Genomic DNA, 25,057 nt, shown 5'->3' with positions numbered 1-25,057 from the left:
AATCAAACTTCATTCGAGTTCAAAATGAAAAAATGAAAGAAAAAAAAAACCAGGAGGGCGCTAGAGCCACGTGTAGGCTATACTTAACTGTATATTTTTACCTGTGCCACCAAAGGTGGATGGAGGTTATGTTTTCACCCCTGTCTGTCTGTTTGTTTGTGAACAAAATATCTCAAAAAGTTGTGGACAGATTCGGACGAAATTTGGCAGAGATGTAGCGTATGTCACAAGGACGAAATGATTAGATTCTGGTGAAGATCCGGATGCGGATCCGGCTACTAGAATTTTTAAGCGATTCTTCACCATTGGGAGATGGGGCCAAAAACGATACATAGCACGATATCTTACAAAGTTATGAATGGATTTGAACGAAACTTGTTGGACCGGTTGTGTGTGTGACAAGAAAGAATCTATTCGATTTTGGTGAAGATCTGAATATGGATTCGGATATGAGAATTATTAAATTTTTTAACTGATTTTCACCATTGAGTGGTATGGCCAACCAGGCGGAGGCGTGCTCTCTACTGAGTGCCATTCTAGTATTCTATACTTTTAGGTACTTGCACCAATTCGTAAATGCAGATTTGAGACAAATAAACACGAATCTCCAATATTTCAAGAACACTAATTCTATATATACACATGCACAAAACAGCTGCTGGCATTCAAAGTGACCTTTCTCTGGTAGGTACCTTTCACTACCAAATGGTATACCCTGACAACATGTAAGGCATAACATGAGCAGAGTTTGTGAATTAAATGAATGATTCGAAACAAAGGATGGCTGTGGCTCTGTGTAATGTTTCCCACAGTTCTCCACTACTGATCTTGAGCGTTTGGGACTCCTACAGAAGCAGCTGCAGTTACTCTTCACATATGCAATGACTTCGCCTCTCACACCACTCAGCCAGCGCAAGGCGGAAGCAGTAAGAAAAATGGAGCTGGTTTCTTTGTTTTACCTGAAATTTATCTGAAAAAAAACCCCCATCATCCTGGGTTAGTTGGTTTGCAAAATTCTCAGAATCACTTTCGTGGTCAATACACTTTCTGAACAGCCAAATAACCCAGTATGGATGATTATCGTACGCGTTCATGAATGTCATTCGAAAATAGTACAAGAGATAATTAACAGACATTGAGGGGGTATCAGGTGTGACACAAGATGTTGCAGTGATTACTTGGCCGGAATAGTAAGGCAGGGCTGGGGGTGAGAAATTGTGGGGGGTTTTTTTGTTTGTTTTTTTGTATACAAGATCGAGGCTCGTGAAAGAGCGAACATTAATCACACAAAAAGTCAAACCGACACAAACCGACACATAAAACACAAAATAAGGGGAGTGGCAGACAAGATGGGGGGAGAGGGGGAAGGACACAAACACAACATTTGAGAGCAGGGACATCGAGACAACTGTGGGAGGGAGAGGGCTTGGGGGGAGGTGGGAGAAGTATAAAACATATGGACACTGCAAGGACTTCCAGGAAAGAAGTTGGAATTTCAAACAAGGTGGATCTGGGGTGAGATTAGCGGGGGTAGAAAAGATCAAGGTTTTGGATGGGGGAAGATAAGAGATGGTGGTGAACAGCTGTTTTAAAGACCTGGAGGGAGGAGTGGGATTGAAGGGAGTGAGGGAGTTTGTTCCAGAGGCGGAAGAAAAGAGGAATGAAAGAGTGAAGGTGAGCACAGAGCCGAGATTTCGGCAGTTTAACCATCAGAGGGTTGCTGGCAGATCTTGTGCGACCTGTAGGAATATTTGGGGGACAGAGCCCAGAGAGAGCTGGGGCAGCAAGGCCGGAGAGGAGTCGGTAGAAGACAGAAAGACCACCAACCTAACCTTCCTGTCGTGAGTGAGTGAAAGGCCCTCGGAGTTTCCAATGATACATCGCGGGAGATTCCAATGATTCTGAAAGCTTTGGTTTCAACAGCGTGAAGACGAGCTAGGTGTGAGGCAGAAGCACCGGCCCAGAGGGGGGAACAGTATTCCATTGAGCTGCGGATGAAAGCCTTGTATGTGGTGAGGAGGCCAAGGAAGGACGTCACACGACGGAGGATGCCCAGTCGGCGACTGGCTTTGGAGGCCAGCTTGGAAATGTGGTTTTCCCAAGAAAGATCATGGCAGATAGTGAGACCCAAAAGCTTGAGCGACAGAACTTCTTGGAGAGGATTGTTCAGAAAGTAGTGTTCCATGATGAGTATAATGATTGATCGGAAGGCAGCTCATGATGCTGGGATCTTGGTATAATGAGTGGTGGATGAGTGTAGAGAGGGGCAGACAGTGTAGGCTTGGTATAATGAGAGGTGGATGAGTGTAGAGAGGGGCAGACAGTGTAGGCTTGGTATAATGAGTGGTGGATGAGTGTAGAGAGGGGCAGACAGTGTAGGCTTGGTATAATGAGAGGTGGATGAGTGTAGAGAGGGGCAGACAGTGTAGGCTTGGTATAATGAGTGGTGGATGAGTGTAGAGAGGGGCAGACAGTGTAGGCTTGGTATAATGAGAGGTGGATGAGTGTAGAGAGGGGCAGACAGTGTAGGCTTGGTATAATGAGAGGTGGATGAGTGTAGAGAGGGGCAGACAGTGTAGGCTTGGTATAATGAGAGGTGGATGAGTGTAGAGAGGGGCAGACAGTGTAGGCTTGGTATAATGAGTGGTGGATGAGTGTAGAGAGGGGCAGACAGTGTAGGCTTGGTGTAATGAGAGGTGGATGAGTGTAGAGAGGGGCAGACAGTGTAAGCTTGGTATAATGAGAGGTTGATGAGTGTAGAGACGGGCAGACAGTGTAAGCTTGGTATAATGAGAGGTAGATGAGTGTAGAGAGGGGCAGACAGTGTCGGCTTGGTATCATGAGAGGTAGATGAGTGTAGAGAGGGGCAGACAGTGTCGGCTTGGTATCATGAGCATGCCAAACCTACTTCTGGTTTTGGAGATGTAATCAAACGAAGATAAGGATTACATCCGGTGCTTGTACCATAAAGGTGAAAGATGATGGACAAGCTGTCATGGGCAATGAGGTGCTTTGAGGTGCAAGGAGGAAGTCGGACAGGCATGAGCGAAGGATGTCATTGATGGCATTTAGCAAAAAGCTCCTCAAAATGTCTGAGGACCAAAAATCTAAGCATTTGATAAGGTGCCACATAGGAGGTTGTTGGCTCAGGTGAGGACTTGCAGAGTGTCTGGTAGAGTGTCGAACAGGATTGGAAACTGTCTTAGTGGTAATTGATAGGAAGCTAAGAGTGGCTGTGAATGGGTGGATGTCTTGCTGGGATGATGTAAGTAGTGGGGAACCTCGGGGATCTGTACTGGGACCTCAGGGATGACAGTGTTTCCCAGGCAGGATGGATCATCAATGGCATGTGTCGTCCATCGGATGGATGTTAAACCCGGCATCCCGTCTGCCGACATTAATTGGTGGACTAGCCGAAACCCGTGGAACATCCACGGAAGGGAGGATGTGGTGTATGGATAGAGTGTACCCATTATGGAGGGCATAGGGGAGCGCTCATGGGATCTTCTTCTTCCGTTAAGCTCCAATTTTTTCTCTTTAAGTTAAGTCCAATCAGTCCTCTCTGCTCGAAGTGCTCAGGCCATGCCTTCCCGCTCTCATACTTTTATTTCCGTTCGGTGTAGAAAGAGATTGACTTATCGTTCGTCTGTTTTCAGCTCGTTATCTTTAAGCTTCCTTACGTCTCGCCACCTGCTACACCTCTCTGAGTTACGAGGATTTATGCAACGCACCCCGAGTATCGCAACGTCACTCCATTTAACTTTATTCAAATGACGATAAAGACGTTTCCTTATATATCCTAATTTAAAATGTCAAGGGAATAAAAAGACCATTTGGTTCACACCACTCGACTGTCCAATCAGCGGACGGCTCGCTTCGCCTTCGCCCAGCAGACGCCAATACGATGGCGTCGTAAGATGGCGTCGTATCGGCAGTTAATCGGATGCTTTTGGGCCCCAACGTCGGCTAATTCCGATTTTTCGAGTATGTCTGTACGTGATAAACAAAGAGCGCGTTCGTAGATCGTAAATCCATTAGTGCCGTGGGCATCGGGTCACTGGGTGCGGCGTAAAAGGGATAACAAAGTCGAGTCCTTACAGTATTATTATATAGATGTTAAAGGAAGACTCCAGACCCCAAATTTTTTTTTTAGTTGAATGCTTCTACATAATCTTTGATCAGTACATAACAACATCATCTAAAAAAAAAATCAACCCACAAAGTCGTTTCCTTGTAATCCGACCTTAAATGCGCCAATAATAGACCATCGACGAAAATGCTTCTGCAAATCTTAGACCACGTGCCCATGCACAGTATGACGTCACACGAGGTGATCGGGGAAGCCGGAAATACTTTACAAATGGTTTACAATACAATACAATAGTGTGGAGTGTTTCTATTCTAGTTATATTGTCCTGCATATCGGATTCTAAATGGTTTATAGTTGTGTTTTATATGGGTCCAGCAAAGTCTCAGAGCCTTTTGTGCGAAAACTGCATGAATTCCCGAAGGATGTTGCCAGTAATAACATTTGGAAGAGGTTTGTCCGATGAACTCGAGCACGATGGAAAGGTCCTACCAAGTCGACGAGGCTTTGCCCCCCTCTCCCCCCTGGGATGCGAGCATAATTGTTTATGTATCGACTTATTTCGGGGTCTAGCGGAACATGCCTGCCATAAATATAAATAAATTGGCCAAAATTCTACGAAACGCCGACGTACAGTGCATTTGTACACTACACTCAGTAGCTGCAGCCTGCGTGTCTGTGGCTACGCCATGATACAGGCACAAGGCGATCGGGTTTTTACCGTTTTGTACAATGCACACGAGTGCATTTGTACACTACACTCAGTAGCTGCAGCCTGCGTGTCTGTGGCTACGCCATGATACAGGCACAAGGCGATCGGGTTTTTACCGTTTTATCGATCAAACAAAGTCACAACTGCAATAACACTCGCTTGATATAAATATTCCTCGCATATTTAACCGAAACTATCAACACGTACCAGTAATCTAAATCTGCGAGCCGTTCAGCATCATCTTCGTCGTTTTCCACTTCGACCTCCATATTGGCCTCTGGATCTTCGTCGGCGTATTCTGGCTCAAACTGAAATGGTTGAACACCAAATTATCTCCGTTCTATGTCAAATTCTTCGACAATACTTTCCTCAGCCTCTGATACGTATTCATCGGCTGAAAAGTCCGACAGATCGGAGGAAATATCGAGTGATTCGAAGTCAGAAACTTCTTCTTCTGCCATGTCTGCCATGTTTACGCACTGTGTGCACCGTGATCAGCTGAGATCTATACCTCGTGTGACGTCACAAGGATTCCAGAACTAGCTTTTTTTTTTTTAATCGTGCCTTTTTAAAAACGCATTTTACGACTAATTTAGCGTCGAATTTTTTTTTCTTTTTAAAAATTAAACATTACCTAATTCTAAAGATTTAAATAATTTAAAAAAAATTGGGGTCTGGAGTCTTCCTTTAAACAACCCACGGTGTCCTGCTCTGTCCTACAAATCCTAGTCTACCCTACATAGTCAAATATGAGGCAGGGCTAACTAGTTTGTTAAAGGCTTCAGCCAAAAACATTCCCTGGCCAACCCCGCGGGGTGAGAATAATTGTGGCCGTTGAAGACTCATGATCATATAACATCGGCTTGATTAGGAGTACTTGATGATTGTAAGTGCCGGTGTGTGTTAACCAGGACAGCGCAGTTACGGAGAAGATGAAAGCTGCAGTCATGGAGCAGATAATGATGGATCAGCTGTCCAGGTAATCTTTTATACTACATTAGTACACAATACACATTCACTGAACACTCACCTTCCTTGTTTGATTTGTCTGTCCCAATGAAAAAAAATCCCCCAAAAATCCTTCCAAAAAAAAGAGAAGGTTTTAGGGACAAAGCCAACACCGTTTATTTTGTTTCTATTTTGTTTCATTGCTCTGTCATCTAATGTTCAAGCCTTCCTCAGGTGTGGGAAACGCTTCTCGACATTGTGGTCCATGTTGAGGTTCCATGTGCGACTTAAAGTGAAAAATACAAATTTATTTTTGAAATTAGAAAGATGGCGACCGAAATGCGTAACATTGTCATTGTTGAGATTACTAGGACGTGCCCGTACGTGGGTGCCCGTACGTGCGTGCAAAAAAACATGCGTGCAAACAACAACAACAAAAAAAAACTTTTAAACCACGTGGCAGTAACGACCACAGAACCCCCCCCTCTATTTACATGAAATGGTTTGGTCCATTCGCAACGACCACAGAACCCCCCCTCTATTTACATGAAATGGTTTGGTCCATTCGCAAAGCCAAAGCGAACGGCGAACGGCAAAATCGCCATAGCTCGGTAACTACTTGTCCGATTAATATGAAACCTTGAAAAGGCACATCCTCGGGTCCCCAGCAATATACCTGGCAAGTTTCAAGTATATCGGACCCGTGGTTGTCGAGAAACAGCGGTCACAGACACACAGACATACACACAGACATACAGAGATTACTGGAATTATAGATAGATGCACTCTCACTCTCTCCTTAATTGCATCTGAAAACAATTATCATGATCACCTTTTTGATGATGTTGAGCTGCCATGAGGATCACCCAGAATGCATTAGTTGTGAACAAAATATTCAACATTAATGTTTTTAAAATTGTTACAAAATTTAGGAGAACACGATTACCCGGACGAACGGGCATCCACTCAATGGGCCCTGAACCACGACAAATCCCTGGCAAACGCCGCGATGTCTTTGTGTTCTCTAACCAAGCACAACTTCCTCTTACCACCCACCTTACTATCTTTTTTTTGACCACACAGCAACTCATATCTTGATTGCTGAGACTTATTCCTGGTCGTAAAATGGAAAAGTGCACTTAAAATAAGGACTTTATGATTTGCCAATGATTACATTTTTTCATTGTGCAACTGGGGTATCCTTGAGTGGTCAAGATAAAATGACTATCAAAATTGCTTCCTGAAGACCCATGAATCATTAAATTAATTTGTTCAGGAGAAGGGCACAGTGCTGGCTATCCTGAAGTGTTTTCACTTCATGTAAAATGTTAGGACATGCTGAAAAGTAATGCCTCCTATTATTTTTCTCCAAAACAGGTAAAGATATTCGAATGAAACAAAGTGTATTCCCTACTTTAGTTCTTCCACCACTGGGTGCAAAGTTTTGTGATTCTGATACCTGATGTCTCAGTGCTACATTAGTCAAGATGGCAGAGGGCAGTGCGATGTTGTCAGTGCTGTGCAGCATGAAGCGCTGGAGATGAGAGTTGAGATGACTGGAGATGAGAGTTGGGATGACTGGAGATGAGAGTTGAGATGACTGGAGATGAGAGTTGGGATGACTGGAGATGAGAGTTGGGATGACTGGAGATGAGAGTTGGGATGACTGGAGATGAGAGTTGTGATGACTGGAGATGAGAGTTGGGATGACTGGAGATGAGAGTTGGGATGACTGGAGATGAGAGTTGAGATGACTGGAGATGAGAGTTGAGATGACTGGAGATGAGAGTTGGGATGACTGGAGATGAGAGTTGAGATGACTGGAGATGAGAGTTGAGATGACTGGAGATGAGAGCTGAGATGACTGGAGATGAGAGTTGAGATGACTGGAGATGAGAGTTGAGTTGACTGGAGATGAGAGTTGAGATGACTGGAGATGAGAGTTGAGATGACTGGAGATGAGAGTTGAGATGACTGGAGATGAGAGTTGAGATGACTGGAGATGAGAGTTGAGATGACTGGAGATGAGAGTTGAGATTACTGGAGATGAGAGTTGGGATGACTGGATCGAGATGATATGACTGGAGATGAGAGTTGAGATTAAGTTAAATCTCCTTCCTTGTCCCACTTCTTGATAGATTACGATATAGTAATTACGTCTACCATCTGTGAGGAACGGAAGTTATGTTTCATCCGTCTGTTTGTGTGCAGGATATCTCAAAAGGTAATGGACGGATTCGGACGAAACTTGGTGGCCAGGTTGGGTGTGTGAGAATGACGAATCGATTCAATTTTGCTGACGATCCAAATCCGGAACTGGACACAAGACATTTTTAATTTTTATAGTGATCCTTCACTATTGAGAGATGGGGCAAAACATGATATTTCAAAAACTTGCAGACGACTTATGGCAAAACTTGGTGGATGAATTAGTGTGGTGCCAAGAACAAGCAAATTCGATTTTGGTTCAGGTCCGAATCCAGATCCGGCCTATCATTGGGATACAAAACGTACACTGTTCAGCCTGGCGGAGGTATGGTTCAGCTTACAGAGTGCTGTTCTAGTTGATAATTGTGATTTGATTTAGTTCAGACATTTTCCTTCATTGTATCTTCTTTACAATGCCCTGTCCATTCCACTGAGAAAGAAATAGAAGGTTGCTCGCAGATCATTCCATGTTCCTAGACAGCAATGGGGGCTGTATGAAATAATATGAGACAATTATTTTCATGCCTTTTTGGGGGTTAGGGTCACATTTATTATTGGTTAATTGTCCATCTTACATGAGAGTGTTTTCATAACTAGCTGGTTCAAAAATAAAATGTGGTGCAGATATATTCTCATGGTTTGACAAAAAAACATCGACCACCACAGAGCGGTTATCAGCAACCCTGAGCAGAACAAAAAGGAGATTGGACCACATGGTCTACCAACAAGACAGCGGATCCTTCATGACACCAGGTATGCACCAGAAAGAGCTACAAATGTAAATTTCAGTTGTATTACTTTTTTATGGACCATGAAGGTAGATTAAGGGTAGTGTTTTCCAAGAATGTCCTTTTCCCGTCTTGATAACAGTTTTATTTTTATAACTCATCTCAACTTTCCATCTTCATATTTGTAAGCAAGATGTTAAAAGTAAGCTGTGGTCTGGACTTTTTAAATATCGGCTTCTTAAATAGTCCGGGCCATCTACCCTTTAATCCTATAATTTCATCTTGCCAACCCCTCTCCTCCGCCACCCTGAGTTATCCACCTGGCAAAACTGCAAAGTTCCTGGTCAGTGTTGACATTGCCTCTGTAACAGGACCAGGTGGCATTAGTGTTTGTATCCTCAAATCCTGTTCTGCGGAACTAGCACCTCCTTTGTCTGTTCTATATTCAACAAGTTATTGGATGTGTGGGAGCATTCTCTCTGCAGGGAAAATGTCAAACACCAACACTATCCTAAAGAGGGTGACAACATTGATTAACTCGAGAGGACATGAGGTCATTTTTCTTCTTTTCCATTTTTTAAAATAAATAAAGTTGCCCATTGACATCTACCATTATGACGATTATAAAGTTCGATTGAGAATTAAATTCCGGATAAATCAACTTTGTGACAAGAACACTACTTACCTGCCGGGTTATCCTGCGGCCCTGTGGTACATTGCACTCGTGGACGACAGGGTACAAAGTCGTAAAGATTCTTCCTTTATTAGTCTTTGTCGTTTCATCCCACAAGCCTTATCTTTAATTACTATCCAGAGATGTGCAACAATTTGTGAATAATACGCTTAGCAAAGCTTTACTTGCATCGCCATCGATGAGTGAGCAACTGGACTTGCTTTTACAGGTGCTTTGGTCATTTCCATTTGCAGAACACTTTGGTTTTTTGTTTTTTGTACAAGTTGTTGAAACGTGTGGCTCGTGTTTTGTGGTAGAGTGAACCCAAGATCGTCGCTGACGGAGAACCTGCTTCTTCACAAAATGTGCTTCGACGCACGTCTAATCACCAGGTGAATGGATACCTATTCACCATATTGTACGATATGCCCGCCCATCATTTCACATACCAATAGAGGGGACAGACAGTATGAATAGAGATGGACATACTGGGATGGCGGAAGTGATGATGGAGATGGTGATGAAATAGAGGAGATCTCTGTCAATAGAGGAGTGATAGACAGAGTGGGTAGATAATGGGATGGAGAAATTGTTGATGTAGAGTGCAGACAGTTCTGGCATTGAGGAGGAGATATGCATGAAGGACGTGTCGGGATGACGATCAATGCTGATACATGTGGTTCTGAAAGAAATGAAGAGATGTGCATAATGTGATTTGATGAAGACATTGTTGACCTAGAGGAGATTAGATAAAGGATTTTGTGGACTGAATATAGTGTTGCTGAGGTAAATAAGGAGGTGTAGATGAAGGTAGTGTTGATAATTGCTTCAGTGCCATGTATGAAGAAGCGGCTCCAGGTATCCTTGAATAATTTTGGGGAATGATAACAAAATGACCCTTTCTCCATGCAGGTGTGGCCGTGAAGCTTGCCGGGAGTTGTTCGGTTTCTTCTTCGCATTTGATAGTTCGCTTACGGTTTATGAATACCGACACTTTGGAAAAAACAGGTTGGTTTTCTGTCGCGGCAACTTTCACAATATTGGAACTTGATTTATTGCTTTATAATTGAAAAGAGTGATGGGACCTTCACATCTACTACACTATTTTATGAAAGAGATTCCTAAATCCGCCAACTCTGTCCTATCTTTGCTCTCCCCGCCCATTCACAACCCCAACTCTGTCCTCCCCTCCTCACCTTCCTCCCGCTCATAAAGGCAAATATCGGCATTCCCACATCAGAACAGTGGAATAATGAATGCTTCCCCTCCCCTATCATGATATCACCAACTTCACAGAAACTGCAATTGAAAAAGCTCCTGCATGTCATGGTGTGTCATGGTCGCTTGTCCAATTCATAACCCCGCAAGATATGCGGAAAAGATATGTGACCATGAGCTAGTTAATTGTGCCAAAAAACGACTCAAAACCAATTATCTTCTTCCTGATTCATATATATACACGTCATTAAAAGTAAATAATGGCTTCGGACAATGACCTATATAATGGCATGGGTTCAAGCCCTGCTTGAGAGAATGCCACATAGTTATTTGGGTGGTGTATAAGGAAGCACACCACTACCTCAATAGCTGAGGCCTAGCTTTACAAGGCCCGTTGATGCCCATTGGCATCCTTTTAACTTTCTGCTTGGTTGTTTTACACTGAAGGGAAAACTTATAGGGAGGGCATGGCGATTGTGAATATGACAGCTTGGAAGATGTCTTCAGTTTCACATAGCAGTAAGGACCAACATGGCGGACATATGATTGTCCATCAGGTTGAAATTGTCGATGGAGTCAGGCAAGCTGTCCAACCATGGGTGGAACAGAATGTTACACACAGATGGACGGGCGAGCAAGCGTATTATTATATAGATTAATAAACACATATGACTGTTATAACTGAGTAATTTATCAGAAAGTTTGAATATCATTGGAATAACCCAGACTTTTGCACAGTGCTGCACACACACACACACACACACACACACACACACACACACACACACACACACACACACACACACACACACACACACACACACACACACACACGTGTAATACACCACCTAGCATGGTGCAGCAGCAAGGCACAGATCGTGTCCCATAAAAAGCGAAACTGCATGAACTGTGAGCATCAATCGTCGTCTGCCACAAAAATGCATTGTCTCTGCCATGCTGCACACAAACCAAGGGGTGTTGTTGCAGTCAGGCACAATAACAAGACCAGAAACGGCCATTCCGACCTAATAATGGCGGCATGACATAATTGTCCATGCGCACCACATCGCCTCCAATACCGGATGGCTTCTGTGCGCACACATGGGTCTGTTTTAAAGAAGAAGATTTCTTAAAGGTCACAAGTAAATGACAGAAGAGCCATCGACCATGGTTTCGCCTCTTTTGGGGCTCATCAGGATGACATATCACACAGTCATTTGTTTGTCTGCGTTGGTGGACAGGTTAAAGGTTAAAGGTTAAATAACAATTTTATGAACTAAAAGTTGATAAGAGTCTGATGTTTCTAACGATTGTCCTTTGTCACATCAAAAGCTGTAATTTAAACCTGGGATCCCAACATCATGAGCTATGTGCTCAAATAGGAACGTTGTAGCAGTTGCCATCAATTTAAACAAATGGAGGCAGAAGACTTGGCCCTGTGACTTATAGGATTGAATGCACCTGATCCCATTAGATCTTGGAAGCTAAGCAGAGTCAAGACCAGTTTGTACTTGGACAGCCTTTATGGAAGGCTGCTTGAATGTCGTAAGCTGAGGGACAGATATGTGAGTTGTTTGGAGCCTTGCCTCTCAGTTACATGGTATTAAAAATGCTCATCTCTGGAGCCGGAATTAGAAATGCTCATCTCTGGAGTCGGAATTAGAAATGCTCATCTCTGGAGTCGGAATTAGAAATGCTCATCTCTGGAGTCGGAATTAGAAATGCTCATCTCTGGAGCCGGAATTAGAAATGCTCATCTCTGGAGCCGGAATTAGAAATGCTCATCTCTGGAGTCGGAATTAGAAATGCTCATCTCTGGAGTCGGAATTAGAAATGCTCATCTCTGGAGTCGGAATTAGAAATGCTCATCTCTGGAGTCGGAATTAGAAATGCTCATCTCTGGAGTCGGAATTAGAAATGCTCATCTCTGGAGCCGGAATTAGAAATGCTCATCTCTGGAGCCGGAATTAGAAATGCTCATCTCTGGAGCCGGAATTAGAAATGCTCATCTCTGGAGCCGGAATTAGAAATGCTCATCTCTGGAGTCGGAATTAGAAATGCTCATCTCTGGAGCCGGAATTAGAAATGCTCATCTCTGGAGTCGGAATTAGAAATGCTCATCTCTGGAGTCGGAATTAGAAATGCTCATCTCTGGAGTCGGAATTAGAAATGCTCATCTCTGGAGCTGGAATTAGAAATGCTCATCTCTGGAGTCGGAATTAGAAATGCTCATCTCTGGAGCCGGAATTAGAAATGCTCATCTCTGGAGCCGGAATTAGAAATGCTCATCTCTGGAGCCGGAATTAGAAATGCTCATCTCTGGAGCCGGAATTAGAAATGCTCATCTCTGGAGTCGGAATTAGAAATGCTCATCTCTGGAGTCGGAATTAGAAATGCTCATCTCTGGAGTCGGAATTAGAAATGCTCATCTCTGGAGCCGGAATTAGAAATGCTCATCTCTGGAGTCGGAATTAGAAATGCTCATCTCTGGAGTCGGAATTAGAAATGCTCATCTCTGGAGTCGGAATTAGAAATGCTCATCTCTGGAGTCGGAATTAGAAATGCTCATCTCTGGAGCCGGAATTAGAAATGCTCATCTCTGGAGTCGGAATTAGAAATGCTCATCTCTGGAGCCGGAATTAGAAATGCTCATCTCTGGAGCCGGAATTAGAAATGCTCATCTCTGGAGTCGGAATTAGAAATGCTCATCTCTGGAGTCGGAATTAGAAATGCTCATCTCTGGAGTCGGAATTAGAAATGCTCATCTCTGGAGCCGGAATTAGAAATGCTCATCTCTGGAGTCGGAATTAGAAATGCTCATCTCTGGAGTCGGAATTAGAAATGCTCATCTCTGGAGTCGGAATTAGAAATGCTCATCTCTGGAGTCGGAATTAGAAATGCTCATCTCTGGAGCCGGAATTAGAAATGCTCATCTCTGGAGTCGGAATTAGAAATGCTCATCTCTGGAGCCGGAATTAGAAATGCTCATCTCTGGAGTCGGAATTAGAAATGCTCATCTCTGGAGCCGGAATTAGAAATGCTCATCTCTGGAGTCGGAATTAGAAATGCTCATCTCTGGAGTCGGAATTAGAAATGCTCATCTCTGGAGCCGGAATTAGAAATGCTCATCTCTGGAGCCGGAATTAGAAATGCTCATCTCTGGAGTCGGAATTAGAAATGCTCATCTCTGGAGCCGGAATTAGAAATGCTCATCTCTGGAGTCGGAATTAGAAATGCTCATCTCTGGAGTCGGAATTAGAAATGCTCATCTCTGGAGTCGGAATTAGAAATGCTCATCTCTGGAGTCGGAATTAGAAATGCTCATCTCTGGAGTCGGAATTAGAAATGCTCATCTTTGGAGTCGGAATGCAACTAAAACGGTTGTCCTGGTGCATTGTCATCAGTGGGCACTCACTCCGTCTCAGAGTATTCCATCCAATTGATTGGGACTGTCTTTCGATAGTGCATGGTAAATATCTCACCCACCTCTCCCAAGTTGTGCTGCAGCTATGGTACTTACATCAGCCGTAAATTCAATGGGAGTCAGATGAAGTAGAAAGCGTGAATAATTAATTATTTTATGAAAAGGTTCGGACTTTTATGTTTCCATGCTCTGCCCTCTCCAGATGTTGCATCTTGCCTCTTGTTACTCGAGGGAAGTACACTCATCAGATTGGAGTTTCCTCGCATCAGCCATACGCACTCTGCGATCTCTACGTGGTAGGTCCCACTGATAGGCCGGATCTACATCTGGACCTGAACCAAAATCTAATCGGCTTGTTCTTGTCACCGACCCAACTCATGCACCAAGTTTTGTCATAACCCATCCATAACCTTTTGAAATATCATGGTATATATCGTTTTGGGTGTAAATACTTTCTGAAGGCACTGTACATGTATACATAACTCACACCATGATTACCACTGTACCTGGTTGTGCTTTCAGGGAGCAGACCTCGCGTTCGCGGCCAAGGACCTCCCCTGCCTGCCCGAAATGTTGCGTTCTCACCGTCTGCTTACCATGCGCATCACAGACCTGGACCAAGGGGCTCGCGACCGCATCATGTTAGTTTACACCAACAGCCTTAACCCTTAAATAATAATCATTATATTTTACAGATATTTTGCGTGTATATTGGAGTATATATTTCTGAGTTCCAACACACCATGATCCCTCCTCATTGTTAAGTCAGATGTACATGACCCTTTCTTTAAAATGTTGTAGGAGAGATTTCCCAACACATCTTCTGACAACAAATCACCAAAACAAGGAAAAAAAGTTGCCTCCGGCCTTGTGTCAAGGTATGGTTGCAAGATGACCACTCCAGCAGGTATCATTTAGCAACCTAAAGTTACCATGACTACCGATGTGGTAATCCTGTATTTTTGTGATACCATCCTAATTTTTCACGTGTTATAAAGTTTTCTTTGTGAAGAAGTAATCGTGTTGTCTCACTCTGTTTTTTTCTTTCTCCTTATTCCTTTGTTGTCCCACATTGCTGGTGGCCTCTGCAGACAACTTGCGGCCATACACACTGGCTTCCTTGCTGTGTCTGGGCCCATTACTAGCACAGGCTGCTGGCTCTGGTCATATTACCAAACCACTTGTTGCTCGTGCTCTACAAGCGAGTGGTCTTCACCTAACGGAGCAAGTACGATTATGATACACAGATCGCATAAGAGGAGGTCAACTGTGGTCAACAATGTTTTGAAATTATTTCGGGAGCTGAAAGGTGATAAAAGGAACCGTCTTTAGAGGCCATTTTTCCCCCCACAGAGCGGGGGTTGGCCTTTTTGGGGCACCGTGGTCCCCTTTTTGAAGCAATGTTTTGCCCTTACTGCCGCCAACCCTGTTAGTCGCCTCTTGCTACACACGCGGAATTACCAGTGAACTGGTACTCAATTTGCCGACCTCGGAAGGATGACAGGTTGAGTCAACCCCCCCACGTTAATTCAGCGATTGACCGGGATTTGAACCCAGGATCCTAGGATCCCAAGCCGGCACCCTAACCGCTAAGCCAAATACCAGGCTTAGCTGAAAAAGCCTGGCCAACACCAGGCTTAGGCTTAGCTGAAAAAGCCTGGCCAACACCAGGCTTAGGCTTAGCTGAAAGATGATAGCTCACTTGAAATAATTTACCTAATGAGGTGTAATGCATAGCCATTGGTGCTGAAGCTCACCTGGGCTTAGCCATTTTTGATATATTTTCATTGTGATCTATGGAATGAGGAAGTCAATCTTTGGCATTGATGCTCTTCCATTAACCTTGATCTTGTCGACAAATCAAATCATCAATTTTGATGGGAATCGATTCAATTTGGATGAAGTTCTGGATCTGGATACGAGTATTTTATTTTATTCTTTGTGATTGCTCAGCATTGAGTGATGGGGCCAATACGATATGTAGCATGATATTTGAAAAAGTTGTGGACGAGTTATGACAAAACCTGGTGGATGATTTGGATAAGTGAAAATAAGAAGCCGATTCGATTTTGGTTCAGGTCCGGAAGCAGATCTGGCCTATCAGTGGGATACAATACGTAAACTGTTCAGCCTAGCAGAGGTATGCTCTCTACTGAGTGCTGCTCTAGTCACAAATGTAATATAAATACACATGGTCCCTAAGGAAGATTTCTGCAGTTTCTTGAAAATTCCTCTATTTGTTTGTTCTGTCTCCTTCTACACTAGAAGTTTGCTGCTCTGTGGAGTTACGTGACACAAGCCGCCCATACCATGGATGGACACGATGCTGTGCTGCTTGGACTACGTGGGAACATGACCGAGAATCGCAAGGCGTTGGTTAGGAAGGCGAGTGGACACGACCCACGCCTCCATGTTTTTACTCTGAATGTATTTACTCCGGTGCCAACAACATCCATAACAATCCATTGTGTGCTTGAGGCAATATGAAGGCATAAATACTTGTGTTGGAGGTTTTTCAACAGGCTTCGAGGGAAGTTAGGAAAATAGAAAGTAATTCTGAAATATAACGGAAGGGGTTTGCTTGACAATGCACTATCTAGTCTCGATTGGATCCCCAAATTTTGCCCTAGTGCATCTTGAACCAGCAGTCCCATCTGTATTTATTTTGGGGATGTTGAAGATCCATTGGTAGATATTTCAAAATGAGTAGATCGGTATGCGGTGTGTTGGTATCCTGACCAAATCCCCTACTTGCGGTTTGCCGTATAATAATCACTACCTGCATTCGGTGACAGTAAGCTAGTCGGAGGACACACTAACTTGTGCAAGCCGCAAGGCCAAGGCGCAGGGAAAATAGCTGTGTCTCCACTCCTCTACCAATTCCTTATTACGGCCTCACACTACCTGCACTCTACCTTATCTGCCTCTCATGGGCATCAAAAGATGACGTGCTCATCAAGCAGTCAACTGATTTTGTAACTTTTCACGTGAGAGTTGTGTGCTCAATGTCACTGAATATTCCCCATCATGGGATATTTGTATCCACATCCATTCCCTGCCCCCTTACACTCATTCATTTGTAACTCATCTGTGTTTCTTTTGCCTTTCATTTTTATCCTCGACACATGCAGGAAAATCCAGTTAGATGAACTTGCTTCCAAACCTAGAAATCTGACTTGGACAAGCATAATTATTTGAGAGTGCAGATTGACCTAGAAACTAAGAGGAAGGTCCAGTACCTGTCGAGAAAATGGATCCGGTAACCAGGAAGCTAGTTAGAGAATACCTCGGTGGTATTCAAACATAGGTGTTCAATTCACTGAACGGACGTGCATGGTACTGAGTCACCGCTTTTGACTGTAGTGGCCATGGACATGCAGGTAATTTTGCAAGGGTTCAGTTATGCAATGACCTACCACTTCAAAAGGCACCTGTGAGCTGGCAGCATAGCTTGGAAGTCTGTGCACTTGCTTCAGAGCTGTCTAGCCTGGGTTTCAATTCCAACCTAGCTATGAACTGTCACCCTGGTGTTTGCATGCAGGGCAAGGAAGCCATCAACATGTGCACCATCCATCGGAAGGATGATAAGCTGGAGAACTCGTCTGCCAGCACTGGTTGTTGGTGTACATTAAAGATTCCCCTGTGTCTATTGACGGGTAGTTGAGTTATCGCCGGCACTGGAACCAATTAGTACTTGGCCAGCCAGTTCATGAAAAACTTGGACAAAAAAAACGTTTCCCAGCCGACCCCACCAGAAGGTGGGAGTAATTGGGCCACTAAAGAATAAATGGTTTCAAAAATGACCCTGCAATCTCGGAATGCAAGCCCATAACTAACGGAAGAGTTCAGTGATCCGAGTTAGTTCAAACTGTAGAAATTTTCAATTACTCCCCTATGTGATACTTTATATTTATTTTCTTTTGTAGGCTTACGTGAACCTTGATCCAAACAAGGTGGGAGCCATCTCAACTTGTAACATCATGAAGTTTTACGCCGCCAGGGGACGCCCACCTGCCCTGCCAGGTACAACCCTAATGTAATCCTCAATGCTGGCACAAAAAAAGGAACAGCATATCGAAGTGGCGGCACTCTCACTTCTATTGGTGATGCCGTGCCGTGCCCTTCCATCGGAGAGGCGATGTGGTACTGTGTCGTTCCGTTGGCATGTTATGCCAACATAGTGGATTATGTCCGTTGGCATGTTGGCCATGACGTATTGTTTTGTCGTTGATGCTCTTTTGCAGGAGAAGTTGGCGAGGCTGAGGTCCGTGCAGCATTGCTCAGGGTACTTAAGCTGGTATTCAAAGACCCACAGAGCATTACCTACGGAGAGTTTGATGATCTTCACGAGGTTCTGAGCCTGGGGATTACCGATGACAGTCGCTTTGCCTCCCTCATGCGGGTCACCTGGGGAATCTGAACTGCAGACAAGAATTCATGCATGTCAGTCTGCAATTTGTGGATGCAAGAGAATCATATTTATGGTAAATAGGTCAAGGTAACAGTTTTCAAAGGACTGAGTATATTCTTTGTAAGTTGGAAAATATCCATACTTTTTATTACTTCCATTGGTAACCATTTATGATTGAAATATCCTGTTGCATATTTATTATTTATTGGGATTTATGTACAATCATCAGGATTACAAAAGCCATGTTGAGGCACAAGTTTTGTTTTTCCATTTAAATTTTTTCTGAACCTGAATCTGGTTGATCGTTGGACGAAGGATTTGGTGAAATTTATTTTTGAGGCTTTACTTTGTAAAAGGGAGACATGAAGTTTACCTGATGTTAACTGGGATTCATTTCTTGAATTTAGAGTGTACCTTATTTTTCATTAAACTAGTTCCAAAGTTACCCGAGATAAATCCAAGATTGGCGAAGTTGAAGACGTGCTTCTCCAAATATTCCAGTTGAGGCAAAGGCATCATCAGTAGCCAAGGGAAAGTGTTTGATAAAGGCCGAGTCTGACATGGTGTATTACAAGTTTAAGATAATTTTCTGAGAATATAAAGGGTTTTCAGGCCAAAATACACTTTTGTATCGCAAAAAAACTACTAATTGTGAATAAGGATAAATTTTATAACAATCTAATGTAAGATTTTTAAATTTTATTTTATAATCCTTTAAAATGCATGGCAATGTAATGTTTATACCATAAGTGGCATTGTGCATACTATGCTACAAGTATTACAATGTCGTAATTAATATTTCTAAAAGGAATTAACTTCATATTTTGTGTCATCTCGATGAACAACAGGATTTCAAACGAAAAATATTCAGACAATCTATTCACTTGGTAGAAGAGTGGGGATGGAGAGGTGTGTTGAAAGAGGGCAACCATTGCAATTTGATGACTTAGATAATTATCCATCCACAATTGTTGGATTACAGTATTGACCAACAGGAATGATGGCCTGGATGATCCCATCTGTTGCATGCACCAACCAGCAGCTTGAATGATCTCCTCTGGCGAGTATAATACAGGACTCGATCCTGCAAGGATGCCAAAGTGCATAGCAGCAGGTATAGTCATTGAGGGGTGCGTACAGGCCTAAAATATTCCAGGAAGTAGGCGATAGGGCACGGCTTGTGTGTAGTGCAGCCAAGCGCTGCCATATTTCCACGAACACCGATGTTCGTCGCGAATACACCGATGCAAAAGAAGGATTGTCATATAAATAATGTAAAAGTACGGCAGCAGGTGGCCAGCACCGCAGGCCATGCAGTACGAGAGGGATCCAAGCAAATCTCCGGTGTAGTTGAGGTGCCGTGCCAGGCCCCAGAAACCTGACAGAAGAAGCTTGCTCTCATGGCGTTTTCCATCTGCAGACATGTACGAACAGTTCATGCTTTTGGCTGGGCGTCCCCAAATGAAGCACTTTCCATTCGTGCGCCGAAACAAGTCTTTCTGGTGGTTCGCTGTGCGGAATATGTAGTAACCGGCAAGACCAAGGGTAAGACTGGCCAACACCATTGCTGAGGACAGCTGTACAGGATGGTACACGAGGTAAAGGCCCTGCCAGATGAGAAGATGATTAAACCTTTGCTTGGATTAAAATTCACAGATTGTGGAATATTAGCGACTAGCACGTGGAATATCAACATAATGTAAAATGTGACTTCAAGTCCTCAACTACCCCTACCAACCCCAAGGCATCAATCCTCTTCCCCTCCTGACTCTAAGGAACGATCCCATCCCCAAGTCAAGCCTTCAAACCCCCGTCCCACCAGTGACGGTCACCTGTCCAACTCACAAACCCGCGAGATACGTGGAAAAGATATGTGACCATGAGCAGGTCATGGCCCGTCACGGTCACCTGTCCAAATCACAATGCTGCAAGATGTGTGGAAAACACACACACTGCTCACATGTGCATGAAAAGAAAGTGGTAGCATTAATAACGAGTCTGAGGTTCCATTTGTAGGGAGTTCATTAGTTTCCAATAGAATAAAGTTTTCTCAGTGAACTAAATGGACGAAAAGGAAATTATTAGTTTCACGGAATTGACGGAATAATTTGTGATTTTATATATATATATATATGTATATATATATATATATATATATATATATGTATATATATATATATATATATATATATATGTATATATATATATATATATATATATATATATATACACACACACACACACACACACACAGGTTGAACCCCCTAACTTGACTGGGAAGCAAGGCACAGATTGAGTCTCATTCCAGCAATTGATGCACAACCTGTTAGCAACAAGTGTCACCTGCCACACGATCACATCGTCTCTGCCCTGCTCATCAACAGTTAGGAGGTTTGCTGTCAGGAATATTAAATTTAACCAAAGAAGCACACTGACCCTATGACATGACACTGACGTCATGTGCATAAATTAAACCAACACATCACCTCCAAACTAGGAGTCATCCGTGTGGTACTCAAGCCTTTGCAGACTGAGATTAAAGCTCTATGGTCACAAATAGACAAAGGCAGAGATGTCGATCTAGAATTCGCCCTCATTATGGGCCTGATGAGGCCTGCCTTTTTTATAATAAAAAAGGTAAAAAATCAAACATTTAAACAGTCTTGGACGTGCACCTTGACCCCACGGCCAAGGCACACCGTCTATCAACACTGTCCCATTAGCATACACATGCACCTCAACCCAAAGGCTGAAGCTCATGGTCAATCAAAACACATGCATCCTGCCCCGAAGGGCCAGAATGCATGGTTATACAATTGGATCCCTCCTCCATAGGAGTGAGTCCTCACGACTTCAACACCATGCCGTCCCGACGAGGGCTTATTTATTTACTTATTTATTTATTTTTCCACTTATGAAGTGGCCTTTTTTACGATGAAAAAAGGTAAAAAATCAAACATTTGAACAGCCTTCGACGTGCACCTTGACCCCATGGCCAAGGCACAACATCTATCAAGGCTGTCCCAATAACATTACACATGCACCTCAACCCCGAGGGGGAAGCGCATGGTCATTCAAACGCATGCATCATGCCCCCCGAAGGGCCACAATGCATGGTCATACAATAATTGGACCCCTCCTCCATAGGAGTGAGTCCCCATGACTTCAAAACCATGCCATTCTGACGAGGGCTTATTAACTGTAATGAGGCCACAGCTAAGGCCTGCCTTTTTTACTATGAAAAAAGGTAAAAGGTCAAACATTTGAACAGCCTTGGACGTGCACCTTGACCCCATGGCCAAGGCACGTCAACAAGGCTGTCCCAATAACATTACACATGCGCCTCAACCCCAAGGGGGAGGCACATGGTCATTCAAACGCATGCATCATGCCCCCGAAGGGCCACAATGCATGGTCATACAATTGGGACCACTCCTCTTAATAGGAGTAAGACCCCTTGATCCACTGACAGGGCATTACTCCTGCCAGGTACGATTTGCAGGCCTACCAGTTTTGGGGCCACAGGGAAGCCCTGCCTTTTTTGCTATGAAAAAAGGTAAAAAGTCAAACATTTGAACAGCCTTGGACGTGCACCTTGACCCCATGGCCAAGGCACAACGTCAACAAGGCTGTCCCAATAACAATACACATGCACCTCAACCCCAAGGGGGAGGCACATGGTCAGTCAAACGCATGCATCATGCCCCCGAGGGGCCACAATGCATGGTCATACAATTGGGACCACTCCTCTTAATAGGAGTAAGACCCCTTAATCCACCGGCAGGGCATTACTCCTGCCAGGTACGATTTTGCAGGCTTGTTTGACGTTTAGGGCCCACCAAGAAGGCCTGCCTTTTTTACAAAGAAAAAAGGTAAAAAGTCAAACATTTGAACAGCCTTGGACGTGCACCTTGACCCCATGGTCAAGGCACATCGTCAACAAGGCTGTCCCCATAACAATACACATGCGCCTCAACCCCGAGGGGGAAACGCATGGTCATTCAAACGCATGCATCATGCCCCCGAGGGGCCACAATGCATGGTCATACAGGTGGGACCACTCCTCTTAATAGGAGTGAGACCCCTTAATCCACCGGCAGGGCATTACTCCTGCCAGGTACGATTTTGCAGGCTTGTTTGACGTCATCAGGACGGCACACTGCAAATTCTTTATTTGTGACCGAACTAAGCCACTAATAAACGCAGATTGAACCCCCTAACTTGACGAGGAAGCAAAGCACAGATTGAGTCTCACCCTAGCAATTGCAGCACAACCTGTTAGCAACAAGTGTCGCCTGCCACACTGGCACATTGTCTCTGCCGTGCTCATCAACAGTTCGGAGGTTTGCAGTCAGGAATATTAAATTTAACCAACGAAGCACACTAACCCTATGACATGACATTAACGTCATGTGCATAAATTATACGAAGGGTTTAATCTGTGTGGGTATGACTTTTGCAGCACGGGCGTAGTGGACTACTTCCGCTCGCTCGTTTGCGCCTGCGCGAAGAGACTCGAGGGTATACAAGTTCAACAAACTTTCGTGAGCTATTCCCCGGCTCGCGGGGTACGTGCAGACGCGATGACAAAGGATAAGAGTCTTGATCGCATGCGCGATGAGCAGTGTCCCCGAGAGGCGGGGACAATGTGTAAACGCGAGTCTAGAAGAGAGAAATAAAGAAGAAGCACGAATTACAATGAATAAAGAGAAATATGAAAAAGTAGAAAGAAATGTGAAAGGAAGAAAGATCCCTAACTCCTAGCGTTAGCTCCTACCCTTAACTCTTAGCCCTAATTCCTAGCTCTAACTCCTAGCCCTAACTTCTAGCCCTAGAAAGATGTTGGGAAGAACCCAGATAGATAGATTTCAGCAGTTGTTCTTCAGGCAAAAACGCATCAGCAGTTAAAAGCTACCAGAGGTTCATCAGCGGGGAAGCAGAGTCCACACAGCATCAGGATATGGTACAATCATCATGAAACAAAAACCAAGTATTGCACTGGAGTCATCAGGATGAACCTGGATAGGATTCGGTACTCCTCTACCCTCAAATCCATCCAATATGAAATGGACAGATAGGTAAGACTGCTGAGGTTTCTTAATGAAGTAAATTGAAAATCATCAGTAGACATTGACAGAAAAAATATATTATCAGGTAAGTGAGCGAACCAGCCACACTGAGATTATACACCACCCGTGAAAACTGAGGGAGTAGTTTGGGGACGAACAGACAGACACTCCTGTTTTATAATATAGATTATATAAAATAGTGGATATCATCAAATAGTGCTTACCTGTAAAGTGTACATGTAAGGTAGCCAGACGCAGTCACCCCAACCCAGGTACCAACCAAAATGATCATGACAGACATCAATGGTCTTCAAGTACCACGTCTCATTCCAGAAGTAGTCTAGGACATAGATTCCCTGGTGGACACAGGAGGAGAACGGGTATGAAGGAGGCACAATTCGGTTAGTGGTATGAAGGTTCACCTTGGATGAAGCAATACTCAGAGCATATTGTCAGGGTCTACAAGTGCATGTACAAAGATTGGGATGAGCAGTCATGCAAGTGGTCCCGAGCCTGGAAAAAGAGCATTTGGTCAATTAACCCTGCATCACATTATTGCCACAACATTATGAATATTACAATAATAATAGTAATCCTTTCATGATGGCAAACACTAAAAACTGATAGTGCGTGGAGAAAGTAAAACAATCTTAAATATTCTAGAACAATGAAGGCATTATAGGATTTTTAATAAAAAGGTGGGGTGCGGGAGGGGTGATTTTGATTTATGTTATGTTAACCTTAAATAGCAATTAGACTGCAACATATACAGTGCATTCAGAAAGTATTCAGACCCCTTCACTTTTTTCACATTTTGTTATGTTGCAGCTTTATGCTGAAATCGTTTAAATTCATTTTTTCCCTCATCAATCTACACTCAATACCCCATAATGACAAAGGGAAAACAGGATTTTAGAAAGTTTTGTAAATTTATTACAAAGAAAAAACTGAAATATCACATTGACATAAGTATTCATACCCTTTGCTATGACACTTGAAATTTAGCTCAGGTGCCTCCCCATTTCTCTTGATCATCTTTGAGATGTTTCTACACCTTGATTGGAGTCCACCTGTGGTAAATTCAATTGATTGGACATGATTTGGAAAGGCACACACCTGTCTATATAAGGTCTCACAGCTGACAATGCATATCAGAGCAAAAACCAAGCCATGAGGTCGAAGGAACTGCCTGCAGAGCTCAGAGACAGGATTGTGTCGAGGCACAGATCTGGGGTAGCCTACAAAAAACTTTCTGCTGCATTGAAGGTTCCCAAGAGCACAGTGGCCTCCAGAATTCTTAAATGGAAGAAGTTTGGAACAACCAGGACTCTTCCTAGAGCTGGCCGCCCGGCCAAACTGAGCAATCGGGGGAGAAGGGCCTTGGTAAGAGAGGTGACCAAGAACCCGATGGTCACTCTGGCTGAGCTCCAGAGATCCTGTGTGGAGATGGAGAAACTTCCAGAAGGACAACCATCACTGCAACACTCCACCGATCTGGGCTTTAGTGGCAGAGTGGCCAGACAGCAAGCCATCTCCTCAAGCTGAAGACACACTGAAAGCCAGCTTGGAGTTTGCAAAA

At 43.7% G+C, this 25,057-nt stretch overlaps 1 protein-coding gene and 1 non-coding gene across 3 annotated transcripts in view; one reads left to right on the top strand and one right to left on the bottom strand.

Annotated features, from left to right (window-relative positions):
• The first annotated feature begins 14,799 nt into the window (after positions 1-14,799).
• Positions 14,800-16,384, top strand: LOC137431481 (uncharacterized). The gene is made up of 3 exons (XR_013623972.1): positions 14,800-14,876; positions 15,090-15,226; positions 16,264-16,384. It is a non-coding gene; the product is annotated as an uncharacterized LOC137431481 (transcript).
• A 2,709-nt stretch (positions 16,385-19,093) lies between these two features.
• Positions 19,094-25,057, bottom strand: part of DHCR7 (7-dehydrocholesterol reductase) — a 47,353-nt gene continuing 41,389 nt past the window's right edge. For both annotated transcript variants that reach the window (XM_068122835.2, XM_068122836.2), the window contains 2 exons: positions 23,703-23,834; positions 19,094-20,016 (listed from right to left, as the gene is read on the bottom strand). In XM_068122835.2, coding sequence (XP_067978936.2) covers positions 19,552-20,016; positions 23,703-23,834 — 597 coding nt within the window. In that variant the 3' untranslated portion in view covers positions 19,094-19,551. The remainder of the gene's footprint in view (positions 20,017-23,702; positions 23,835-25,057) is intronic.

Source organism: Myxine glutinosa, chromosome 7, assembly GCF_964187855.1.
Source record: "Myxine glutinosa chromosome 7, kmMyxGlut1.1, whole genome shotgun sequence".
In the NCBI taxonomy this organism is placed as follows: domain Eukaryota; kingdom Metazoa; phylum Chordata; class Myxini; order Myxiniformes; family Myxinidae; genus Myxine; species Myxine glutinosa.
Note: the sequence above shows the minus strand (reverse complement) of the source record. Positions and strands in the feature narration are given on the sequence as shown.